The sequence below is a fragment of the Gopherus flavomarginatus genome, chromosome 2, assembly GCF_025201925.1.
Source record: "Gopherus flavomarginatus isolate rGopFla2 chromosome 2, rGopFla2.mat.asm, whole genome shotgun sequence".
NCBI classification, from domain to species: Eukaryota; Metazoa; Chordata; order Testudines; family Testudinidae; genus Gopherus; species Gopherus flavomarginatus.
In genome coordinates, this window is record NC_066618.1 from 67,652,147 (window position 1) to 67,672,545 (window position 20,399).

At 42.6% G+C, this 20,399-nt stretch overlaps 1 protein-coding gene across 2 annotated transcripts in view; it reads right to left on the minus strand.

Moving 5' to 3' along the window:
• COLQ (collagen like tail subunit of asymmetric acetylcholinesterase) overlaps positions 1–3,421 on the minus strand; it is a 66,670-nt gene extending 63,249 nt beyond the window's left edge. The window contains exon 1 of one of the 2 annotated variants that reach the window (XM_050942849.1): positions 3,218–3,421. In XM_050942849.1, coding sequence (XP_050798806.1) covers positions 3,218–3,323 — 106 coding nt within the window. In that variant the 5' untranslated portion in view covers positions 3,324–3,421. The remainder of the gene's footprint in view (positions 1–3,217) is intronic. The other variant, XM_050942850.1, reaches the window with a different exon arrangement.
• Between the last annotated feature and the right edge of the window lie 16,978 nt (positions 3,422–20,399).

A 20,399-nucleotide genomic window follows, 5' to 3' on the forward strand; every position in this document is an offset into this window, starting at 1 on the left:
ACCATCTCAGAGACTGTCAAGGGATTTTTCCTTCAAAAACTCTTTCCAGCTAAAGGGAAAGTGAACAAGGGCTATGGTTGAAAGTCGTATTTAATACTTGACATGTCAAATGCTTTAACTGTTTCTCCTTCTTTTCTGTATCTTTAATAAAAGGTTAAGGGGATGTTTAATGGTGCGTTTGCCATGGCACTAAGCAGGCTGAGGTCTCTGTATGCCAAACCCTGAACCTTGCTTAACACTGTTTGATGCTGAATAATGACTAGGTTATGCTAACAGCACTGGGCTCCTATATTCCATTTAAATGTAGGGAACAGAACACGCCCTTTTCTGAGGCCTTTACTAGAAGACCTGGGCTGGTTGGTGCAGGGAAGGGGAGCAGAGACACTGCCTGATATAGCCTCTGCTTTGGGAACCCTGTTGGCCAGGATTCCTCGTAGGCAAGCCAGAGGGGATGCACCATCGAAAATATTTTGCTGCTCCTCCGAACTCCTAGGAGCAAAGTCTGTCTCCACCTGTGAATAGTCAGTACTCTCTGTTGACAGCTAGCCAGTTTCAGGGCTACAGGGCACTGACCATGCTCCTTTTAGAACATCATATATGGGCTGGCAGATTAGTCTGTCACCAGGGCTGCCCAGAGAAGGGGGTAAGTGAGGCAATTTGCCCAAGGTCCCGGGCCCCGCAGGGGCCTCCACAAGAATATAGTATCCCATAGTATTGCAACTTTTTTTTTTAATGGAGGGGCCCCCGAAATTGCTTTGCCTCAGGCCCGCTGAATCCTCTGGGCGGTCCTGTCTGTCACTCTCAAGCACTATATGCTGTCCTCACTTATTCCCATAGCCATATGCTCCATGGGCAGGGCTCAGCTCTATATGTGTGGCAATGTTTACATAAAACAGGTGAATAGCACTTTTGACTCTGAATTTTCTTGTGAATGCTGATTTTCCATCTCAGACTTCACGCTGTTGCAGTTTCACAGACTCAGCAGTTTCAGTATCCCCATTGCTGACAAACTCACCCCTCCCGCACCAATGGAACAATGTGAGGAAAATGTGATGAGGTTTTTCTACCCTATGGCCTCTCCAACAGGCCTTTCCAAGAGAAAAGTTAAACCCCACTTCACCTGGTTGGTTGGTTTGTTAACCAGCTCCGTAAGTTGCCTTTCTAGCATAAAAAAAGTGTTGCATTAATGAAAATAATTTAAGGAGAAAGGCCAGGACTATGACCTGAACTTTTCATTCTTTTGATTAAAATTTAGTGCATCAAGAGAGATTTTAAGCATTTAGATAAGCAAAATAATTTCTCAGGGCTAATAACATGCATACTAAATAACAGTCTAATATGATTTGGCATAGATAAGATACAAATAGGGGGCTTTATGATATAAAAAGTAGCTCAACATTAACATTTTCCTTATGGAAAAATCATACTCAATTGAATAGAAATAATAAGATTTCTATAGGTTTATGAACCATCCCATAGAATTTAATGGAAAATTATTTGCCTCCCTAAAGAATTCTATAGGATGTTTTTTAAAAAAATCAAACAAACTACACAAAGGATATAAATTCTCTTTTAAATGTTATAGCTTTTAAAAGTAAACTGCCATAGAAGCCAGTTATATTTCTATAAAACCTTATTGGTTCTATCCCTATGAAGAGCTACAGGATTTTCCCAAAGGGTTCCCTCCATTATATTTGTTGCCAGCAAAATATTAATCCATGAATGATTATATGTTTTTATGAATGAGAAGTTCAAACCATAGGAGCTAAATGGATGCCATGGATAGTTCTGCATTTAAATCTGGCTCACAAAAACAAAGAAAGAAAGAAATTGGATCCCAAGTGAAAAAATTAATGTGGTAGTTTTAGTCTGATCCCTAAAGGGACATTTGTTCAAATCTCATCAACTCCCATCTCTGACCAGCAGTTCCTGCTAAGAAGAGATTTCTATGTGGAATATTCAAACAGATCAAGACTTAAGTGCATGGATATTGACAGAGCTGTGAGAAGAAGCTTGTACAGCGCCTGCCTCAAGCAAATGCAATTGGTTTCTTATTGAAACTAACAGCAGATTTTTAAAGAATAAAAAATCCTAAAGGAAATCACCCAGGCAGTTAATATTGCATGGTTAAGAAATCTGTCACCATGCACTTCCTTCTTAGTCCCTGTTCCCTCTTAAATGTTTTGATTATACTCTATCTGTTCTTTTATTGCACCAGTGAGATTTAAAATAAATAGGAGACAGTGTAGCTTCAAAAGTGATTTTATCTCAGTTTTTAAATATGCACCTCTTTGGTAATTTTCATTGTGTTAGGAACAGAGATGGAATCTTGGGATCCAGCCGAGCTCAAGCTGCAAAACCGGGATCTGGTTTTAAACAGACCCAGATTTAGGGCTGGCTGAATCCAATCTTTTAGTAGGGGGTCATCTCTTTTCACACATTCATTATAGCAGGAAAGAGAGAAAAAAGATAGACACTTGCCATATAAAGATGAAACTAAAGCAACTCAAAGAAGAGCCATAATCATAGTGCTCCTCAACTTTCCCCTCACCTTCTAGTGGGCAAAGGAAAGCCTAGCTGATTATAACTGTAAAACCTATTAAATGGGATTTCCAGTGCCCTGGCTCAGCTGACAATTAATCTGTTTTGCCTTTTGCCTGTCAGAGTTTTTCCATGCAGTGGGCTCTTGTTTGCTATGAAAGTCATCTGAGTATTTGTTAGTGTCATAGCCAGAGCCAGATGATGTTTATTCTGCTAACAGCCAGTTGGAGTCCAGCAGCACTGGACGATGTCAGGGATAAATTTATAGAAGCAACTATACATCAGGACTCATTTTCTTTCCCTTGCACTAATCTACCTAAGCTCATCCAAAATAGAAAGAAACATGCAGACATTGAGCTGGATCTCCACCTGGTGTAAATTGGTGTAGCACCATAGAAGTCAATGGAGCCACATTGATTTATATCAGCTGATGCTCTGGTCTATTATAATGAACAGGGAAAGCAACAATAACAATTTAAAAAAAAACCCATGGTGTGTGGCAAAATAGGTTTGCAGTGAAAAATTACCAGCCACCTATTCTGGGAACTGCTGCATCTGCAATCAAGTACTGTTCCTCCCACCCCCTCAGTTGCTAGCACATGTGAAAGTTGGGCTGGATAGGAAAGATCCAGTCAATAAAAGAAACAAAAAGACTTAAAGCAACATCATCATTTACCTGAGGAAACGGGGAAGACGCTGTCGATGAACGAAGTGTGAGACAGAACAAAGCAGAAAAAAAGCTGAAAATAAAATCCCAAAGCTATTAAACTGAGGACAACCATGCTGGCTGCACTCTGTAAAATTCCAACTTAGAGATGCAGGTCTGCTTTGGGGATCTCTCTCTCTCTCTCTCTCCACTGTCTTCTCTGTCTATGTCTGTCTTGCTTGCTCTCTCTTCTCCTCTGTGTGTGTGTGTGTGTGTGTGTGTGTGTGTGTGTGTGTGAGAGAGAGAGAGAGAGAGAGAGAGAGAGTGTTTGTATGTCTCTCTCTCTCGCTCGCTCTCCTGTCTGTCTTTCTGTGCCTTTAGGAAGAAAGAATGCCAACCATTTCCCATTAAATCTTCTCCTTACACTAGACAGGGTTATATTTAACTCAAGCAGTGGATCAGATGCCCCCACCAGGCATATTAGCTATTAAAACCATGGTGTTGGGGATTCTGTTTTTATTAGCAGAAACCAAAAGGCATTTTGGATGATAATAACAAGGAGGAGGCAAGAGAGAAATTGTAAACTGAGCCATAAATAGCATCCCTCATTACTGACAACCAGACACAGACATCAAGATAGAGAAACTCCCAGACTGATGGCTAAAAATCAGAGGCATGTGTACATAATGACCTAACAGCTCTGTAGAACTCAAACTGCTTAGCATTTATTCAGTAGTGCATTTCAGCCTGAGGGATCCCAAAAGCACATCCCAAACTATTCAGCAGTATTCTTATTATCTGTAAGGATTTAAATAAAAAATGACAGTATCAACAATTCTGCCAGGCACTGTATAAACATATAGTGAAAACAACAAGCCCTTCCCAAAAGAGCTAACAGCCCTGGTAACTGACAAGATGCAACATGTGGATGAAACAACAAATGGGTACTTGTATAGTGCCACTAAAATGCAAACAACTCTGGGGGTGACACGTGGCTGACAACACACTGCACACCAAAACAGGAAGGGAAATGATGTGACCAAGGAAATGGAAACAAATCCTCACTCCTGTGAAAACTGACACTGATCTTTACTATCCACATAGGAACTTAGTTTTTAAAGGTCTTATACCTACTCCTATTAACAGAGCTGTGCAAAGAAATTCATATTGTCAAGATAACTTGACAATATGGGTGGAGTCTTGTGATTGCTCGTCTTATGAAGCTTTCACCTTTACTGAGAATCTTTCAATGTTTTCTACAAAAGAGTAATCTTTGTTGGTGAAAAATAGCATTAGTTGCCCCATAACAGAGATGTCACTTCTAAATGAAATTTTGGAATTAAAAATTGTGATCAGAAGAAACAATTACATAGGTCTTCTCTTACTATGATTATTATTAAGTCACAATTATGTCTCTTTTCAGAGAGAGGGACTCTCTAGACAATAATATTTAACATTGCTTTCCTCTATTGTAACACTTTACATGACTAAAAATGTATTTGTTTAAGTCTAGTTTACTTATAACCATTTTGCAACTTGTTCAGTTTTTGCATTACACTAATTTTGGACTGGACCATTTCAACTTCGGCTGATATGACTGTGTGTTAGTTAATTATGTTAACTTTCTCAGCACCATGCAAGTCATAGGAGAAGATGTGGTTCCTCCCAGAAGGAGGAATGTCTACATGGCAAAGTGAAAGTGCAATTGTAGCACAGGCTGGCTAATCTAATCTAGCTAACATGGGTAACAGCAGCAGTAGATGTGCTAGCACAGTCTTCAGCATGGGCTAACAAGCCAGAGTACAAGCCCTCCAGGTCCCTGGTTATGTACTGTGGTTCCTAGCCAGTGCTGAAGCCCCTACCACCACATCTACGCTGCTATTGTTACCCGTAGACTAAATCTAACACGGTCATGATTACCCATGCTACAATTGTACCTTCATTTTGCAGTGTAGACATACCTAAGGAGTTTTAAGATCCTGATTATGCAGATGAATCCTTCTAATAGGACCCCTGATGAGCATAAGGGTCTGCAGTGGCAGATCCCTTTACAAGATCAGGGCTCAAATTGGAGTTTCCCCACACTGCAGAGGAAATGTTTAATAATAACAATTGTTTTTAAAAAATCTTGCAAACATTTTTATTAATAGGCCATATCATGTCGTCTGACCCACTGCAATGTAGGCTGAACAGGGAGCACATGGTACCAACAGAGTCAACTACTTTATTGAAGATAGCATAGCTCAGAAGTAATACAGCAAGTGAGGCCACATCTACACTACAGCTATAGCTGTGCCACTGTAGGGCCATAGCGCAGATGTTCCCTACACTGATGGACGGGAGTTTTCTGTCTATGGAGTTAATCCACCTCTCCAAGAGGTAACAATTAGGTTGAGGGGGGAAAATGTCTGTTGACCTAGCTACATCTACCCTGGGGGTTAGGTTGACTTAACTACAGCACTCTGAGTGTGAAATTTTTCACAGCCCTGAGCAACTGTAGCTAGGTCAATCTTATTTTTAAGTGTAGATCAGGTCTTGGTGCAACCTACAGTTAACACTTTCAATGCTTCCCATCAGTTTTCTCCCTATTTCTTTTAAAGGGGAATACTGCTTAAAAATTAATGTTACAATATGACCCCCCACTTCATGATAGTTTTGTGAACAACTCCCTTCTCTTTTATGGAACAAGCAGTTTGAGCCTATCCTGCCTGAGCTAGGTAAACTATTCCTAAGTTAAACCTGGTGCCAAAGGGACATTCTAATGTGTCAAAGAGAGCAAAAACTAATCAGGCAAAAAAAACACTGCTACAGAAAACATGTCCACCTCCATAAATTGCATTTAAACACAGAGGGGCCTTTTCATCACTTCATGACTTAGGCCAGGGGTCCCCAACGTGGTGCCCCATGGCGCCCATGGGGGCATCTAAACGCGCTTGTGTCCTGACAGGTGGTCAAGCATCCGCAGAAATTCGGCGACGATGCCTCTGGATGACGCCACTTGCCGCCGCCAAGTGACATCATCCAGAGGCATAGCCGCTGAAATGCTGCCAAATTCGGGTGGCATTTCGGCAGATGCTCGACTGCCGCCATGGTCCTCGAAAAGGGTTGGGGACCACTGGCTTAGGCCATCACTAATTATTACTGAAGTTGTCACTGGAAACTCAAAGGTAGCTTTTACCTTCAGCCTGATTAACAGCTCCCAGTCGAAGTCAGCCAGACAGACTCCATCAAGACACAAGTGCTGGGATTTTGCTTTATTTTCATTAACGGCCCAGGCCTACTGAAATTCATGGCAAAACTCTCCTTAGTTACAGTGGAAGAAGGATCAGACCCTATGAAAATGAAATGGTGAAATTATTTGAATGGTTAATAAAAAAACAGCACTATGTTTGCCTAACGACTTTCTCCAGCCTCTGCATTACTTTCAGTGAAGCTCCTCAGTTAAATGGTTCACTCCCACAGCCACTCTGTTTGGGCTTGATCCAAACCCTGCAGAAGTCAATGGAAAGCTTCCAATCATGTTTAATGGGCTTTGGATCAGCCCCTTAATAGAGTGCTTTGGCAAGGTTTGGGGGATTCATACAGTTAAGCCTCCTATCTATCACCCAAAGGGCAATGAAAGCTAAACAGAGATCTTTCCCCTTTATCTTATTGCAGCTGATGTTTACTGGTATGGCTAAAATGCATATTAAAAGTGATTTATAGACCCAGCCACCACCATAACCATTTTTACAAGCCAGTTTTTTCCATGCAGTGATGTTACAGAAGAGACTGATCTGGATGTGTGTTTTACATGATCCATATTTATATCTTGCCTGAAATTTCTGTTCCAAAAGCAGAATGCTGTGCATAGACTAGAAAGTATATTGATTTTAGGGTATTTCTATTTTTAATTCCATTAGCTTCAGGAAAACACAACAGAACCCCTAATCTTGCAGATCCTTACTTATGTGAGGTACCCAAGGGGACTACAAGGTTTGCAGGACCTGGCCCAAATAAATTGTTCCACAACCATGACCCTTAACACCACTGCAAGCTTCAGTCTTTTGATCCGTTATGGTGGGGTATATCAATATTTTTATTTCAGGGAATAAACTGGGACTTCAAAAAAAAATCCATATTCGGTGCTATATTAACTAAGTAAGTGTCAAAAATCCAACTAAACACTGCAGGCAAAAAACAACACAGCTATTGCAGCAGGTAAGGTAGTGGCTGTCTATTGCCTTTTTCAGCCCAGAGCTGAACTCTTGAAGAGAGAGGATGGTGGAGCCCTATTGATCAGTCCTCCCATGTAAACTGAATTTATGAACTTGTCCTTTCTGTGCAAGAATTAATGACAATTCAATTAAAGAGAAGGCTTCTTCCCAGTCCCATCTACTTTCAGCTGGCAGCTCCTTCATCTACAGGCTAAAGAAGAATGAATGCACCTAAAATAAACCATCAGTAATCTCAAAACCCTGTGCAATCACAAGTTTAATTAAAGAACAAAGCCAATCAAGCCTTTTCAGTTCACAAGAATGAAAGATCTTCAACAGTGTGACTGGGTAAAATGAGAAGACAGAATACTAATGCAATAATTGAACATGCCTTTATGTCTGCAAAGCAAGCAGTACAGAAAAAATCTATTCACTGAATTGGAGCAGAGCTGGAAAAGATAATTTATAATTATGTTTTCTTTGCAAAATTTGCAGAATATTCACATAGCATTAATTTAATGCAAGCCATTTTTAATAACAAGAACCTGGCTTTTGTTTGTGAGTGCACAAATCAGGCCCATTTACCAACAGGGATGTTTACAGTTCTATGATGGAGCCAAAATTTCCTTGGGAAGATATTACCTGCAGGTATAGCCCATCAGAACCAGTTCCTGAAGTAAACAAGGTAACAAATGCAAAAAGCAAAGAATGGTCTCAACACTTCCCTGCTGTTGTGTTTGGAAACCAAGGTCTCTGGAGACAAGGCAGAAAAAAACAGCTAACTTTGTGAAGAGCTAAATCCGACTATGGACAAGAAAGTTCTGGCTTATTCCACACAGGGCTGCCTGGGGGGGTGGGCAAGTGGGGCAATTTGTCCCAGGCCCCCACGAGAGTTTTTTGGGGCCCCTGGAGCAGGGTCCTTCACTCACTCCTGGGGTCCCGGAAAACTCTTGCAGGGCCCGGGACCCCGGAGCTGCTTCTGCTCTGGGTCTTCGGCAGCAGTGCAGCGGCAGAGGGGTCCTTCTGCCCCGGGACCCGCTGCTGAAGTGCCGGGTCTTCAGCAGCAATTTGGCAGTGGGGGGACCCCACTGCTGAAGACCCCAGGCCCCCTGAATCCTTTGGGTGGCCCTGGTTATTAGGCAACAGTACCCTGCCCTCAGGTTGTGTTCATGCAATGAGTATTCTGAAGACATAATAGCGCTATCTCGTGTTTAATTGGCTGACTGTATTGTTAGTTGATGAACAGTGTGGCTAGAGATGGCCAGAGGACCCGGCACTTCGGTGGCGGGTCCCGGGGCAGACCCTCCCGCCGTGGGTCTTCCGGGAACTTCGGCGGCGGGTCCCGGAGCAGAAGGACCCCCCGCCATCGAATTGATGCTGAAGACCTGGAGCAGAAGAAGCTCCGGGGGCCCAGGCCCCGCGAGAGTCTTCCAGGGCCCCTGGAGCGAGTGAAGGACCCTGCTTCAGGGGCCTCAAAAAACTCTCATGGGGGCCCCTGCGGGGCCCGGGGTCTGGGGCAAATTGCCCCACTTGGCCCCCTCCCCACCGGGCGGCCCTGCTAATAACTTCTGAAAGCTCCAAGCTTTGAAAATTAATCACATCACGGGCATCACATACTTCAGAGTAGCCATGTCCTCAGGGGTAGATGTTCTCAACCTCTTTCTTCTATCTATACTCAGCTCTCAACTTTCCCAAAATAAAATAGTAAAAATTGGTAGATAATATTTTATTGTCTAGCTTCCCTGAGGTTATCTGAATACAGATAGGCCCAAATCTAGCCCTCCCACATCCAGACTTCCCTGGCCTTTGAGGAGGTTCAGATCTAGACGTAGACGTTGCAGCTCCAATCCATCTCTAGGGCCCAATCCTGCAACTCTTTTACCCTTGAGTAATCCTTATGCACACATACTGTGGATATTTTTTTTTTCAGCTTTTTCAGCTTTTCCTTTATTACTGAAAAGGGGATTCGGGGTCTCCTCCCACTATCCTGTTTCTGGCCGCTTGTTTAGTCCCTATTTTTATTTATTAATTTATGTTTAACATTTATAATTTAACTTTAAAAAATGTTAAACTTTGTAAAAGCATTGAGACATTCCAAGAGTTATCTAACACAGTTAAGACTGCCAGGAGACGTTGGCTGCTGCCCAAGGAGCATTTGTGTCAGTTCTGCAACCTTAAATGAAAGATGTGGATGGCTTTTCAGAGGATTTTTTAAAAAGCCAATTCATTTTACACATTTTTTAGTTTTTAAAATAGTTTCTTTTTTAATTTTGCAGGCCCTTCCTATGCTGCAAACAGGTTATTAAAAGAGACAAAATAAAAATTGTTAACTTCTTTGGCTTAGACATGCCAGCTGAGTCTTTGAACTAATTTTTAAATGGTTTTATACTTTTGAAACTTTTTTTTGTAAACTGCAGTAATGAGCTGATGACATATTTAAGTTGCCTTTTTTAAAATTAAAATTTTTATTTTTTATATTTAAGCTTTGAATAAGGTTTTTACAGGCAATATCACTTTTTTTGGCCTGGGCTTTGATTATTGTTTTTCTTGAGCAATATTTTGTTTTACTGCCATTTTTCCTTTTTTCTTTAGGGGGGTGTATTTTAGTTATTTGAGACGTCAGTAGGCTTATTCTTATACTTTTAACTTTTTCAACAGGCAATTTTAGATGCTGTTTTATTTATTTATCACTATAATTTATTACTTTTTTTGTGCTTAGGTCACATTTTTACTAGCGCATTTGGAAACAGTTAAGCCATATAGAAACTCCTATTTTTTTATCAGTGATTTTAACTACATTGTTCATAGTCAAACAATTTAAATTAGATTATTGCTGTACTTGCAGCAGCCAGCACAATTGGTAATTTACAGACACATCTATTAGGAAGGGCACATTTCCTTCAGAATGGCTGTCAAGGCATCTCAGAAAAAAAGGATAGTGGTGGTGGATGTCACCCATCTGAGCTCTCCTTTGTATAGTTTGTTTGATTATTAAGGATTTTACCAGGTATGTTATACTGCCATAACTGGGTTTGATTATTAAACCAAGCATTCTTTTAAAAACAAAACACTTTTTTAACATTTTATTACTTGCACTGCCCTGGCCTTTATAGTCCCTTCCAAGCTCTGCTGTGTTAATTTGTGCAAAAGCTCCTTTTAACTACACATACCTTTTCCTAAATAGTCATTTAAGTTTTCATTCTTTAAGAAGACACTTCTCAAGACCTCACACAAGCTACTAAGTTCTGGGACCATAATTCTGACTCCTGAAGTATCTCAGCTGAGTTTTTCTTGGTGGTTCTAAGCTTATATAGTTTTTGCACTTATTTTTTAACTTAGTACACTTTGCCTGCAAAGCTGTACTCCCTAAATACAGTCCTTGACAGGTGGCTGGTTTTTACTTTGGATTTATGAAGATAGGTAACAGACATTGTGTTCTCCCTGCCCTTTCGGGAAATTTTCTATTTAGTTTCTTCCCCCCCCCCCTCTACAACTTTGATTTGCTCTTTACGCTTTTTGCATCCATCCCTCAAGGTGACATGTTTTGTTTGAAAATTTTTAGTCACCAGAAATAATCCTTGTGAAACTGCTGCCTTGATTTGGGCTTTCTTTGCCTTTGGATAAAAAAACCCTAGATACTGTTTTTTCCATGGCTGCCAATGGGTCCTGTTTTTTGAGAATTTCAGTCACATTCAACAGACTTTGCTGTGCTCTGCCAAGCATTCTTTTCTTTTTTAAATCTAATACCATTTTTTGGATTTCCTTTTTCGCCCAGTCCCAGTCTCCCCCTAATACTTCTCTGGGGAGTCCATAGGGTCCACCCTTAGATTTAACCCACTTCTCCAGGGTGGTACTAACATCCTCATACTTAAATCCTTGAACCCTTCCAATGCCATTTCCCTTATTCTTAGGTAGCAATCTTCATACTTAACCTACTCCAGACAAGTGGAACCTTGGTTTGCTCTGGGCTCATCATTGAAGTTACTTTACCTGCTCCAGATGAGTGGCAGCCGAGTCATGGCACCACTATTTTGGTGTTTCCTTGAGACTCCTTCCACTCGGTTCTTCAGGAATTCAGTCTGAGTCCAATTTCATCACTCAGGTTCCTTTATCTGGCATACAGCAAAGTTGTGCTGAGTTGATCAGACTCAAATACAAGGTATGTACCATAGGCACCTAATGTTACACAGCAACTTCTTTTATATACATGTACACGTTATATTTACTATATACGGCATTACACATTTTGGGATTTGCTTTCTTACTTTGTAGGAACCAATTCCCTGCACAGCATTGTCCATGCATAACTTACTCTCTATTTCATCTTACATTCTAGGCTTATCTTATCCATTGGGATCTTGTCCATTGTAAATAGTTCCCTGGGTGTTCCCCCTTATCTGAGCTAGTACAGATAGTCTGTTTCCAGCCTGCTGATCCATTTACCTCCCTAATCCTGTCTCCCAAGAAACAAGGCCTCATCCATGTCCAGTTACTCATGTCAAGCCTGGCCTACAAATACCAGGTGCTGAAATGAAGAACAATTTTACAGTCATAAGTCAAACACTGAACTCCCTATTATTGTTGTTACCCCTCCACCTCATCGACTTGCTACTGCGCCTCTTTCCCACTCCAAGCTCTTACCATTTACAGGTTTGTACAGTACTTAGTGCAATGTGACCCTCCAGCTCAGCTAAGGTCTCTAGGTGCTACCACACAAAAATGACAAATCATTGTTTTCAGAGGAAGGGGAATATAAATAAATCTCAGCTATGAGCTGGGCACTTGTTGATATTTACAGCCACTCTGGGCAATATACAGTCAGAGGACAACGTCTCTGGGAATGCTTTCATCTCCTTTTCATTTAGATCTTCTTGCTTACTAATGGCTTCTGTACTGCTGCCCAGTGCAATTTCTTACCAGCTATCCTAATATCACTGCAATGCTGCTGTAGGTATGAGGCCAAAGAATATCTGCCAGGAACGGGCTGTGACGGCTGCTAATTTAAATGATTTATAATTTACCCCTGCCAAGAAGTACACCCAATTAAATATCTCAAAGCACAAAACTCTTCTATGTGAGCATTCCAGTTGGAAAAGTATTAATGACATTGCTTTCACATTTATTCCAGCCTCATGGCTGTCTGCACTAAAGGATATTATGGATCCTGGCAATACAGCTGCACTAGGCCTGATTCTCCCATTGCTCAATGGCCTCTTTACCATGTACAGGGCTCATTAAGGCAGTGCTCTGCCAGTGGAGGATACCGTAATGCTGCTTGCTGTTTGCCACCCTCCTCTGCATCCCCCAGCATATGCAATGTGCTGGAGGAGTGGCCAGAACACAACTAATCCAGCAAAGGACTTAAGCAAATGTCAGCAAAGGACTTAAGCAATCGTCACTGGAAGTATTCATGTAAAGTTAAGCAGATGCTTAAGTGTCGTACTGAATCAGGGCCTAAAATCCATATTAACACCATCTTTTTTAAAATTACTATATGATTTTCAGTTTACTCTGCTCCTCTCAACTATCTTTCCAAGGGGTCCTCCTGCTTTTAGATTACACAAGAGCTATCCACAGAGCTGAAAATCACATGTGATCTGTGGCAGTGACATGTGCCTACAAAAGTTTATCAAAGAGCAGGATTGATCCTGGAACAGGGAGCAGAGCTATATGTTTGAGTCAAATGTCCCTCCATAGCTGCCAGACTGGAGGAACAGAACAGGGGGACGTGGAAAGGGTGTTGCAACTGTTTGTTAACTTTGCAGGTGTTCTAGTAAATGAAAGCACTGAGATACAAAAGAGAAATGACAGTAAGCATAAGCCTCACTGGAGCTTTGTTTGGGCTTTTCTGGTACAGTGAATTTTCCACGGTCTTTTCCTTCTTAGTTACGCAACCCACACTTGGTCTTTAAGGCTTCACACTACTCCCACTGAAGTCGATGGCAAATTTTCCACTAACTTCAAAGAGTGCAGGATCAGGACATTAGTAGACTGAGAGGTACTGAATATTTATTTTCTTAGGAATTAAGAAACCCAGCACCATCCTGCTACTATTGTGACCAGGCACTTAACATTGTCTAATCATTCCGGTATGCCAGTGTTGTTGTCTTCTAAATAGAGGATAACAGCTGAACCTAATCAAACTAGACAAATGCATTTTCCAAGCTCCTCTTGCAGAATTGAGGGTTCAGTAACTTGGCTTTCAAACGTCCTTCTGAATAGCAACTTGACACACAAGGACTTAACCTTCGAGCGAATTTACTGTGGCAAATTGAAGGAGGAAAAATTACAGTGCAGCACTTTCCCAACTGTATAATGAAGAAAATGTTTAAACCCCCCTACATTGACCTGTTTCAGATGTATTTTTGGAGTTTATTCATAAAAGCAATGGGCTGGGTAACAAGTGAGATCAAATAAAACATGAGTAAAGGGACAGATCTTGCTCACGCTGAGATGAATGGTAAAATTCCTATTGATGTCAATGACGCAGGATTGGGCCTGATATGATCAATTACTTGTGGTATTTTAAACATCTTGTAAATGCCCAAAATATTAATCTTTAAAACATGGTTACTTCTCATCCTGTGAGCTGCTAAACATCCTTGCGTCCTACTTAACTCAGGGTGAGTAGAGGGTACTCAGCACCCTGCTGGGCCAGGGCCTATCCAGCATAGTAATATTTTTTTACATAAAGTACAGCAGTGCCTTAATGCAGTAGCAAAGAGGAGCTAGAATTCATATAACAGGAGTAGCAGTGGCGGTACTGGCAATCAGCACCTCTCTGAGTCATGGCCTATCAAATGCTGGGAGCATGTGCACATTATCTTAATGACACTGTCAAGGACCCCGATGACAAATCTGTTAAAAATCAGAAATGCCCAACTTTTGGTTTTAGTTTAGATGCGCTGATTCCAGCAAAGAGAGGCTTTTCTGCAACCACTGTGGGGCTTAGTTGGGCGAGTGCCTGAAGCAGCACACAGATGTGAAGCAATGGCTACCAACTATATGCTTTTGGGCCTCATTAACATGTTAGAAATGCTTGGCTGTCTTTTCCATTTCTCTCAGCCTATGATGGTACAAGTGACACTCATAACCACAGGCTAAGCTCCTGTAAATACAGATGAACACATTAGAAACTTCCCTTGACTTTTTCATGGCCCTTGTTACTTACAAAACACTGCGGGGGCTGCTCAACACCAAGAACTGGATGGGCCAAATTTTGCCTTCAGTTGCATCCCTGCAACTCAGACTTCATTGCATCCATTTTGACTGGGCAGAACTTGACCCAGGATATTGTATGGTTGTTTTGCTGTTTTTCGATAGTGGGACCAGCCCATATGGAAAGCGCTAAAACACTGGATCAAACTGCTGGCATTTTGTGGCTTTTTTAAGAGCACATTTCTGTATATTGCTCCCCCGCTGCAGGCGAGACCATGATTAGAGAAGAAAACTTCTTGAATTATTGACTCAAGCAAGCAGATTGCCTTCTAAATTAATTCCCCTCATTTCTTTCTGCACTATTTCAGTCAGCCTACTAGGTTCCTGGAAAGAACAGACACTGAAAGTATTTTCATCTATATTAATACGTGACATAAATAGCTGAAATGGTCTGCTTTACTCAGGGTCTCTCTCAGCCCTGTCCATTTGGCTTCAGTCATGCCATCAAAAGAAACAGCAAAGCTCTGCTTTAGAATAGCTGTTACTTGCTAGTCATAATATTCTGTTACAAATAAATGGGTAGGAAAATACTGATACTAGATGGTGTAATACTGAAAGGTGCTAATAGCTGGTTGGTGTTGGATTCAGAGATAATCACAGACCTCATTAAGCCCAATGGGTGCCAAGCCCTCTCTTTCAGGCTCAACAGAATGAGCAGTCAAGCCCTTTATCTAGTAAAAACAGCTGCAGACATTGGGGGTTATGAACCAAGGCACAAGGCCACATGACCAGAGCAGCACTAAACCTGATTGGGTTAAGTGGGGTTTCCCTAATTGCGAATGCAGACGCTAGGATAGTTGTTGTAAGTTGTGTGTATTGGAGTTGTGTGACTGGAACAGGGTGGCTTGGATGAAATTTTATTTGAACACTCCAAGAGGGGGAACTGAGGCAGGCTACCATCATTGTGACCCCAGACCATGAGGAGGAGGAGGAGGGGAAGCTATTGGCCCAGTTACAGTGACTGTAAGAGAAAGCAGAGGGACAGAACTTCTTGGGCATAGAGTGTGCGGGAGGCAGACTTACGGATTTCAGTGCAAGGAAGCTGCGTGCTGTTTGTTTCTAGTGTGTTCAGGGAAACCGGCTTTTCTGTAGGTTTTCTCTAAATACAATCAGGCCAAGAACATACCTTTTACCTTCCAATTTTCATCCAAATGGAAACAAGCCTGCAAGGCCCTGAACTGAGTCTAACAGCTTGGACCAACAACGTATTCTGCACACACAACCATTTATACAGCAAACAGTTTGCTTACAAAATCCTTTACAACAAACAGTAAAGCAGACCGTTATGAAACACCACCACCACCACGCAGCCAGCAAGCTGAGGATGCCAACAGGAGCAAAGGTGCCTATATGCATAGCTGCTCCCTGGACTAAACCCTGCAAGTTGCTGAGCACTCCATGATGATTGAGCAGAAACACTGCGGCATGTGTTTTGTTGGACTGATTTAAGAGTGCTCAGAACTGTGCATTACTGGGCCCCAGCACAGGTACTTTATATCTTCTGACCAGGTTGAACAATGAAAGCCAAATCTTAACAGCCCTCTGGAAGCAGAATACAAAAGTAGCAGAAATGCATGTTCCTCCTCTTCCTGAGGGTGATGAATTGTACAACCCTTTCCTGGTTAGAGGGTTAGATGATTGGCCTATTGGCCTATTTACCATTTTATTTCCCATTTTGGCCATTTTCTGGACAAGTCACCTATATGATTCAAACTCTTTTGAATCAGATGGTACTGTTGCTTATTTGCTCTCTCTGGTTATTCCACAACTGCCAAACAATCAGTGGGGGCATTGGATGATCAAGGTGTTACAGGGGCACCCAAGGAAGACAATGGTGTTGTGGAGAAGCTAAATTAATTCTTTGTATTGGTTTTCACTGTAGAGAATGAGAGGGAAACTGCCATAAGTGAGCCATTCTTTTTAGGTGACAAATATGAGGAACTGTCCCACATTGGGAGGCCAGTAGAGGAGAATTTGGAACAAATTGATAAATTAAACAGTAGTAAGTCAGCAGGACTAAATGGTAAACGGTGACATGGCAAAGTCTGCAGATGATACACAATTACTAAAGATAGTTAAGTCCAGATTTGACTGCAAAGGGATCTCACAAAACTGGGTGACTAGGCAACAAAATGGAAAATGCAATTCAATATTGATAAATGCAAAGTAAGGCACATTGGTAAACATAATCCCAGCTGTACACACAAAATGATGGGATCTAAATTAGCTGTTACCACTCAAGAAAGATCTTAGAGTCATCATGGACAGCTCTCTGAAAACATCTGCTCCATGTGTATGGCCCTTCGTTTTCAGTTTTTATTTTATTTAATTTTTCCTAGGAATTTATCAGTGTTTATTACCACAACAACAAAAACAGGTGAAAATCAGTATAAAAACGATTAATTTTTGAGGGTAACTATTGGGGCTTATTTTGGTGGATGGAAAGACAAGGGGAAAAATATTCAGTACATTAATGCTTTACATTCCATTCGTCAATATGGCTTGCTGCAGAACTAAAACAGAATTCAAAACACAATGTCACCTCTGAGTTTAAGAAAACTCTCTAATCCTCAAATAAAACTTTTAATTTGAATCAACAGTTTAGTGTTGTAGACTTAGAACTATTAGCCAATCACTATTTACATTTAATAATTGGGCCACACCATTTGCAGTGCATACACTCAACTTCATCCTTTTCTCCTGTTCTTGTTCTTTTAAAAACTTTTGAATACTTCCTTGTGTTCTGAAACGTATTTTGATACAGATTTTCATTTTCTTCCCATTTTAGTGTGTCAAATCTTTAAACCGCTATCTGCTAACAGCTTGAAATGTGTACGTGGTGGACATGAAATTCATCAGTATGTTCAGATGTACATGCACGTCAGAGCTTGTGTGCATGCTTGTTTGTTTATGTGTATCTTCTAGACCAGTGGTTCCCAAAGCGGGGTTCGCAAACCACTGGAGGTTCGCAGAATGTTACAGGGGGTTCGCCAGAAAAATGTCACTAATGGCAGCCAGAGGACCCCAGGCATCGGGAGGCAGCAGGTCGGACCCGGTTGTAGGGCAGACAACCCGAGCCCCAGGGAGAGCGGGGCAGGGCAATTTGGGCTGGTAGCTGAACCATCTAGCACCAGACACTGTCTGTAGAGAGGACACTGGGCTAGATTGACCATTGGTCTGACCCAGTATGGCCACTCTTATGTTCTAACTTTATTTTTCATGGTATCCAGAACTTTGGCTGGCCCCAGCCCTCACCCTCGGCCATCTGTTGGCCCCATCCTCAACTGGGGCCCTTGGTTACCCCATCCCTAACATTCGCATGCAGTCCCCATGTCAGCCACATCCCTAACCCCAGCCGGCTCCAAATGTCATCCTAGCTTGGGGCCTCCAGCCATAACACTAAGCCTAGTCTAGGGTCCCATGTCAGCTCTGGGCCCCCACTGGCCCCATTCGCAACCTACGCTCTCAGAAGGCACCAAACCTAACCTAACCTAACCCAGGTCCCTAACCATGGGACCCCACTCTGACCCTTGCCCCTAGCCAGCCCCAAACCTAACCCAACCTTTAGGCCCCCCAGTGACTGCTAATTTACTCTAATTGTGAATTTGAACGTCAAAAGTCAATGTAAGTTCATAAGATGTTCACAATAATCTAGAACAGCCAGTGTGGATGGGAAAAGGTACAAAAGGGAGACAACTAGTGTAAACAAAAAGGCCTATGGCCACAGCTCAAGGCATGTGTTAAGATCATGCTGGTAAACAAGAGAAATGTGGAACCAGAAATTAGTGAGCCAAAACTGGTGTGCTGGAAACTTGCCCTAACTGGTGGACAAAATACTGAGGGGATGGGCTATTCCACACATCACCTCCTTTTGGGAGTTCTTAAAGACTTTGGGAAAAAACACTGGCTACTGAAGTGAGCTCCACCATCATGGCCACTACCCTAGTTGGCCCTAACCCTCATCCTAGCCAAGAGACCCTGCCCAGCTCCATCCCTGACCTGGGTGCCCTAGCCACCCACAACCCTCATCTTAACCAGGTTCCCATTCCAGTCTCTACCCTCATCTTAGCCCAGGTATGCCAAACCCTATCTCAGGGCCCCTGCCAACTCCAAACCTATCAATAACTCCAGACGCTCAGCCATTCCCACCCCTAACCCCACCCCAGGCCCTGAGAGCCCCAATCCTAAACTTATACTGGGCCCCTGGCTATTCCCAACCTTTACCCTAAGCTAGCCCCAACACTCATCCTTGCCTGGGGGCCCCTATCTAGAAGGCAGCCCTAGGAGACCCCAAATCTACCCTAGCTCAGGGCTCCCAGCCAGCCCCAAACCTAGTCCTAAGTCTCTTGCTGCCCTGGCCCTTACCCTGGGTCCCTGACTAGTTATGACCCAAAATCTAACCCGGGGGCCGCTGCTGGCCCCAAACCTCGTCTGGGGCTGACGGTAATGTGGGAATTTTTAAAAAGATGTTTATGAACTGTGTGTGTGTGTGTCTGTATCTGTGCACTATTTATCCATATCCAATATGGCATGAAAAGTTTACTTCCTCCCTGATACAAGGAAGGGGTCTGTGTTATGAATGTTCCCTGGATTAGAACCAGACAACTTATCAAGAATCTTCTGGAATCTATGCACATGTATGGAAAATCCTGCAGCGATAATGGAAGAGCCAAGGATCGGGCTATTACTGCTCCTCCTAACTATGCAAGGAAGGAAAGTGAAAAGACCACAGCTGGAAACAAAGGAAGTTCAGGTGTGAACAGACTACTCTTACAGTTCTGCTGTGAAAAGAGCAAGGACATACAAGGCTAGAGATATTAGTTGGATCTCAGCAGAGCATGACATCTTGTGCCATGGCTCTCACCAATACAAACTCTGTCTGAAACAGACCTGAGCCAGACTAACCTAGGGACTCTTCCACGCGGCATTCCAGATGACTAATAAATGCTACTTTGTTTTGACAAGGCTGCCCTGCATCCATCCCAAATACTTTCTGCATTGCTCCTTAGGAAGAAAAAGTCTCAGCAAAAGTCTGAACTAAGGGTATGTCTACACTTAAAATGCTACAGCAGCACTGTTGCATTTGTGCCACTTTAGCGCTTCAGTGTAGACACTACCATGGCAGGAGTGGTTCTCACATTCCTGTAGTTAATCCACTTCATTGAGCAGCAGTCAACGGAAGAATTCCAGCACTGTCGACGCTGGAGGGTTAGGTCAGCATAGCTAAGTTACATCTCTCAGGGTGTGGATTTTTCATCCTGAGAGATGAAGCTATGCTGATGTAAGTTTTCAGCATAGACCAGCCCCGAGTTGGACTTACAGTAGGCGCTCTTGAGGAGAAACCGGGGTTCTGGAGCCCAAAGGCCCAGTCCAGCAGTTGTTGAGGCCATGTAGCCTGTCTTTGTGGAAAAGTGCAGGCCCTTGGGGTCAGACAGTGGTAAGGGGTTACTCCCAGGAGACCGATTAAAGGCCGGGGCATAGCACAGACCTCTGTGAAGCCATGACAGCTCAGAGAGCCGGTTCAACCTGTTGCTCCTGGCCTCACCCCTAGCCTAGGTCTCCCTTAGATGGCTCCTAACCCTGCCTTGATTTCAGGGCCCAGTCAGCCAGCTCCTACCCTGACATTAGTTCTGGGCACTCTCAGCAAACATAATCCCAACCCTAATCAGGGGACAACCCTCAGGCATCTGGCACTGGCCCCATCTCTAGCCCAGAGGCCCCCCCTCAGCTAGGCCCAACTCTAAACCCAGCCATAGCCTGTACATCCTCTCAGCTAGCTGGAACTGGCCCAGTTTTAA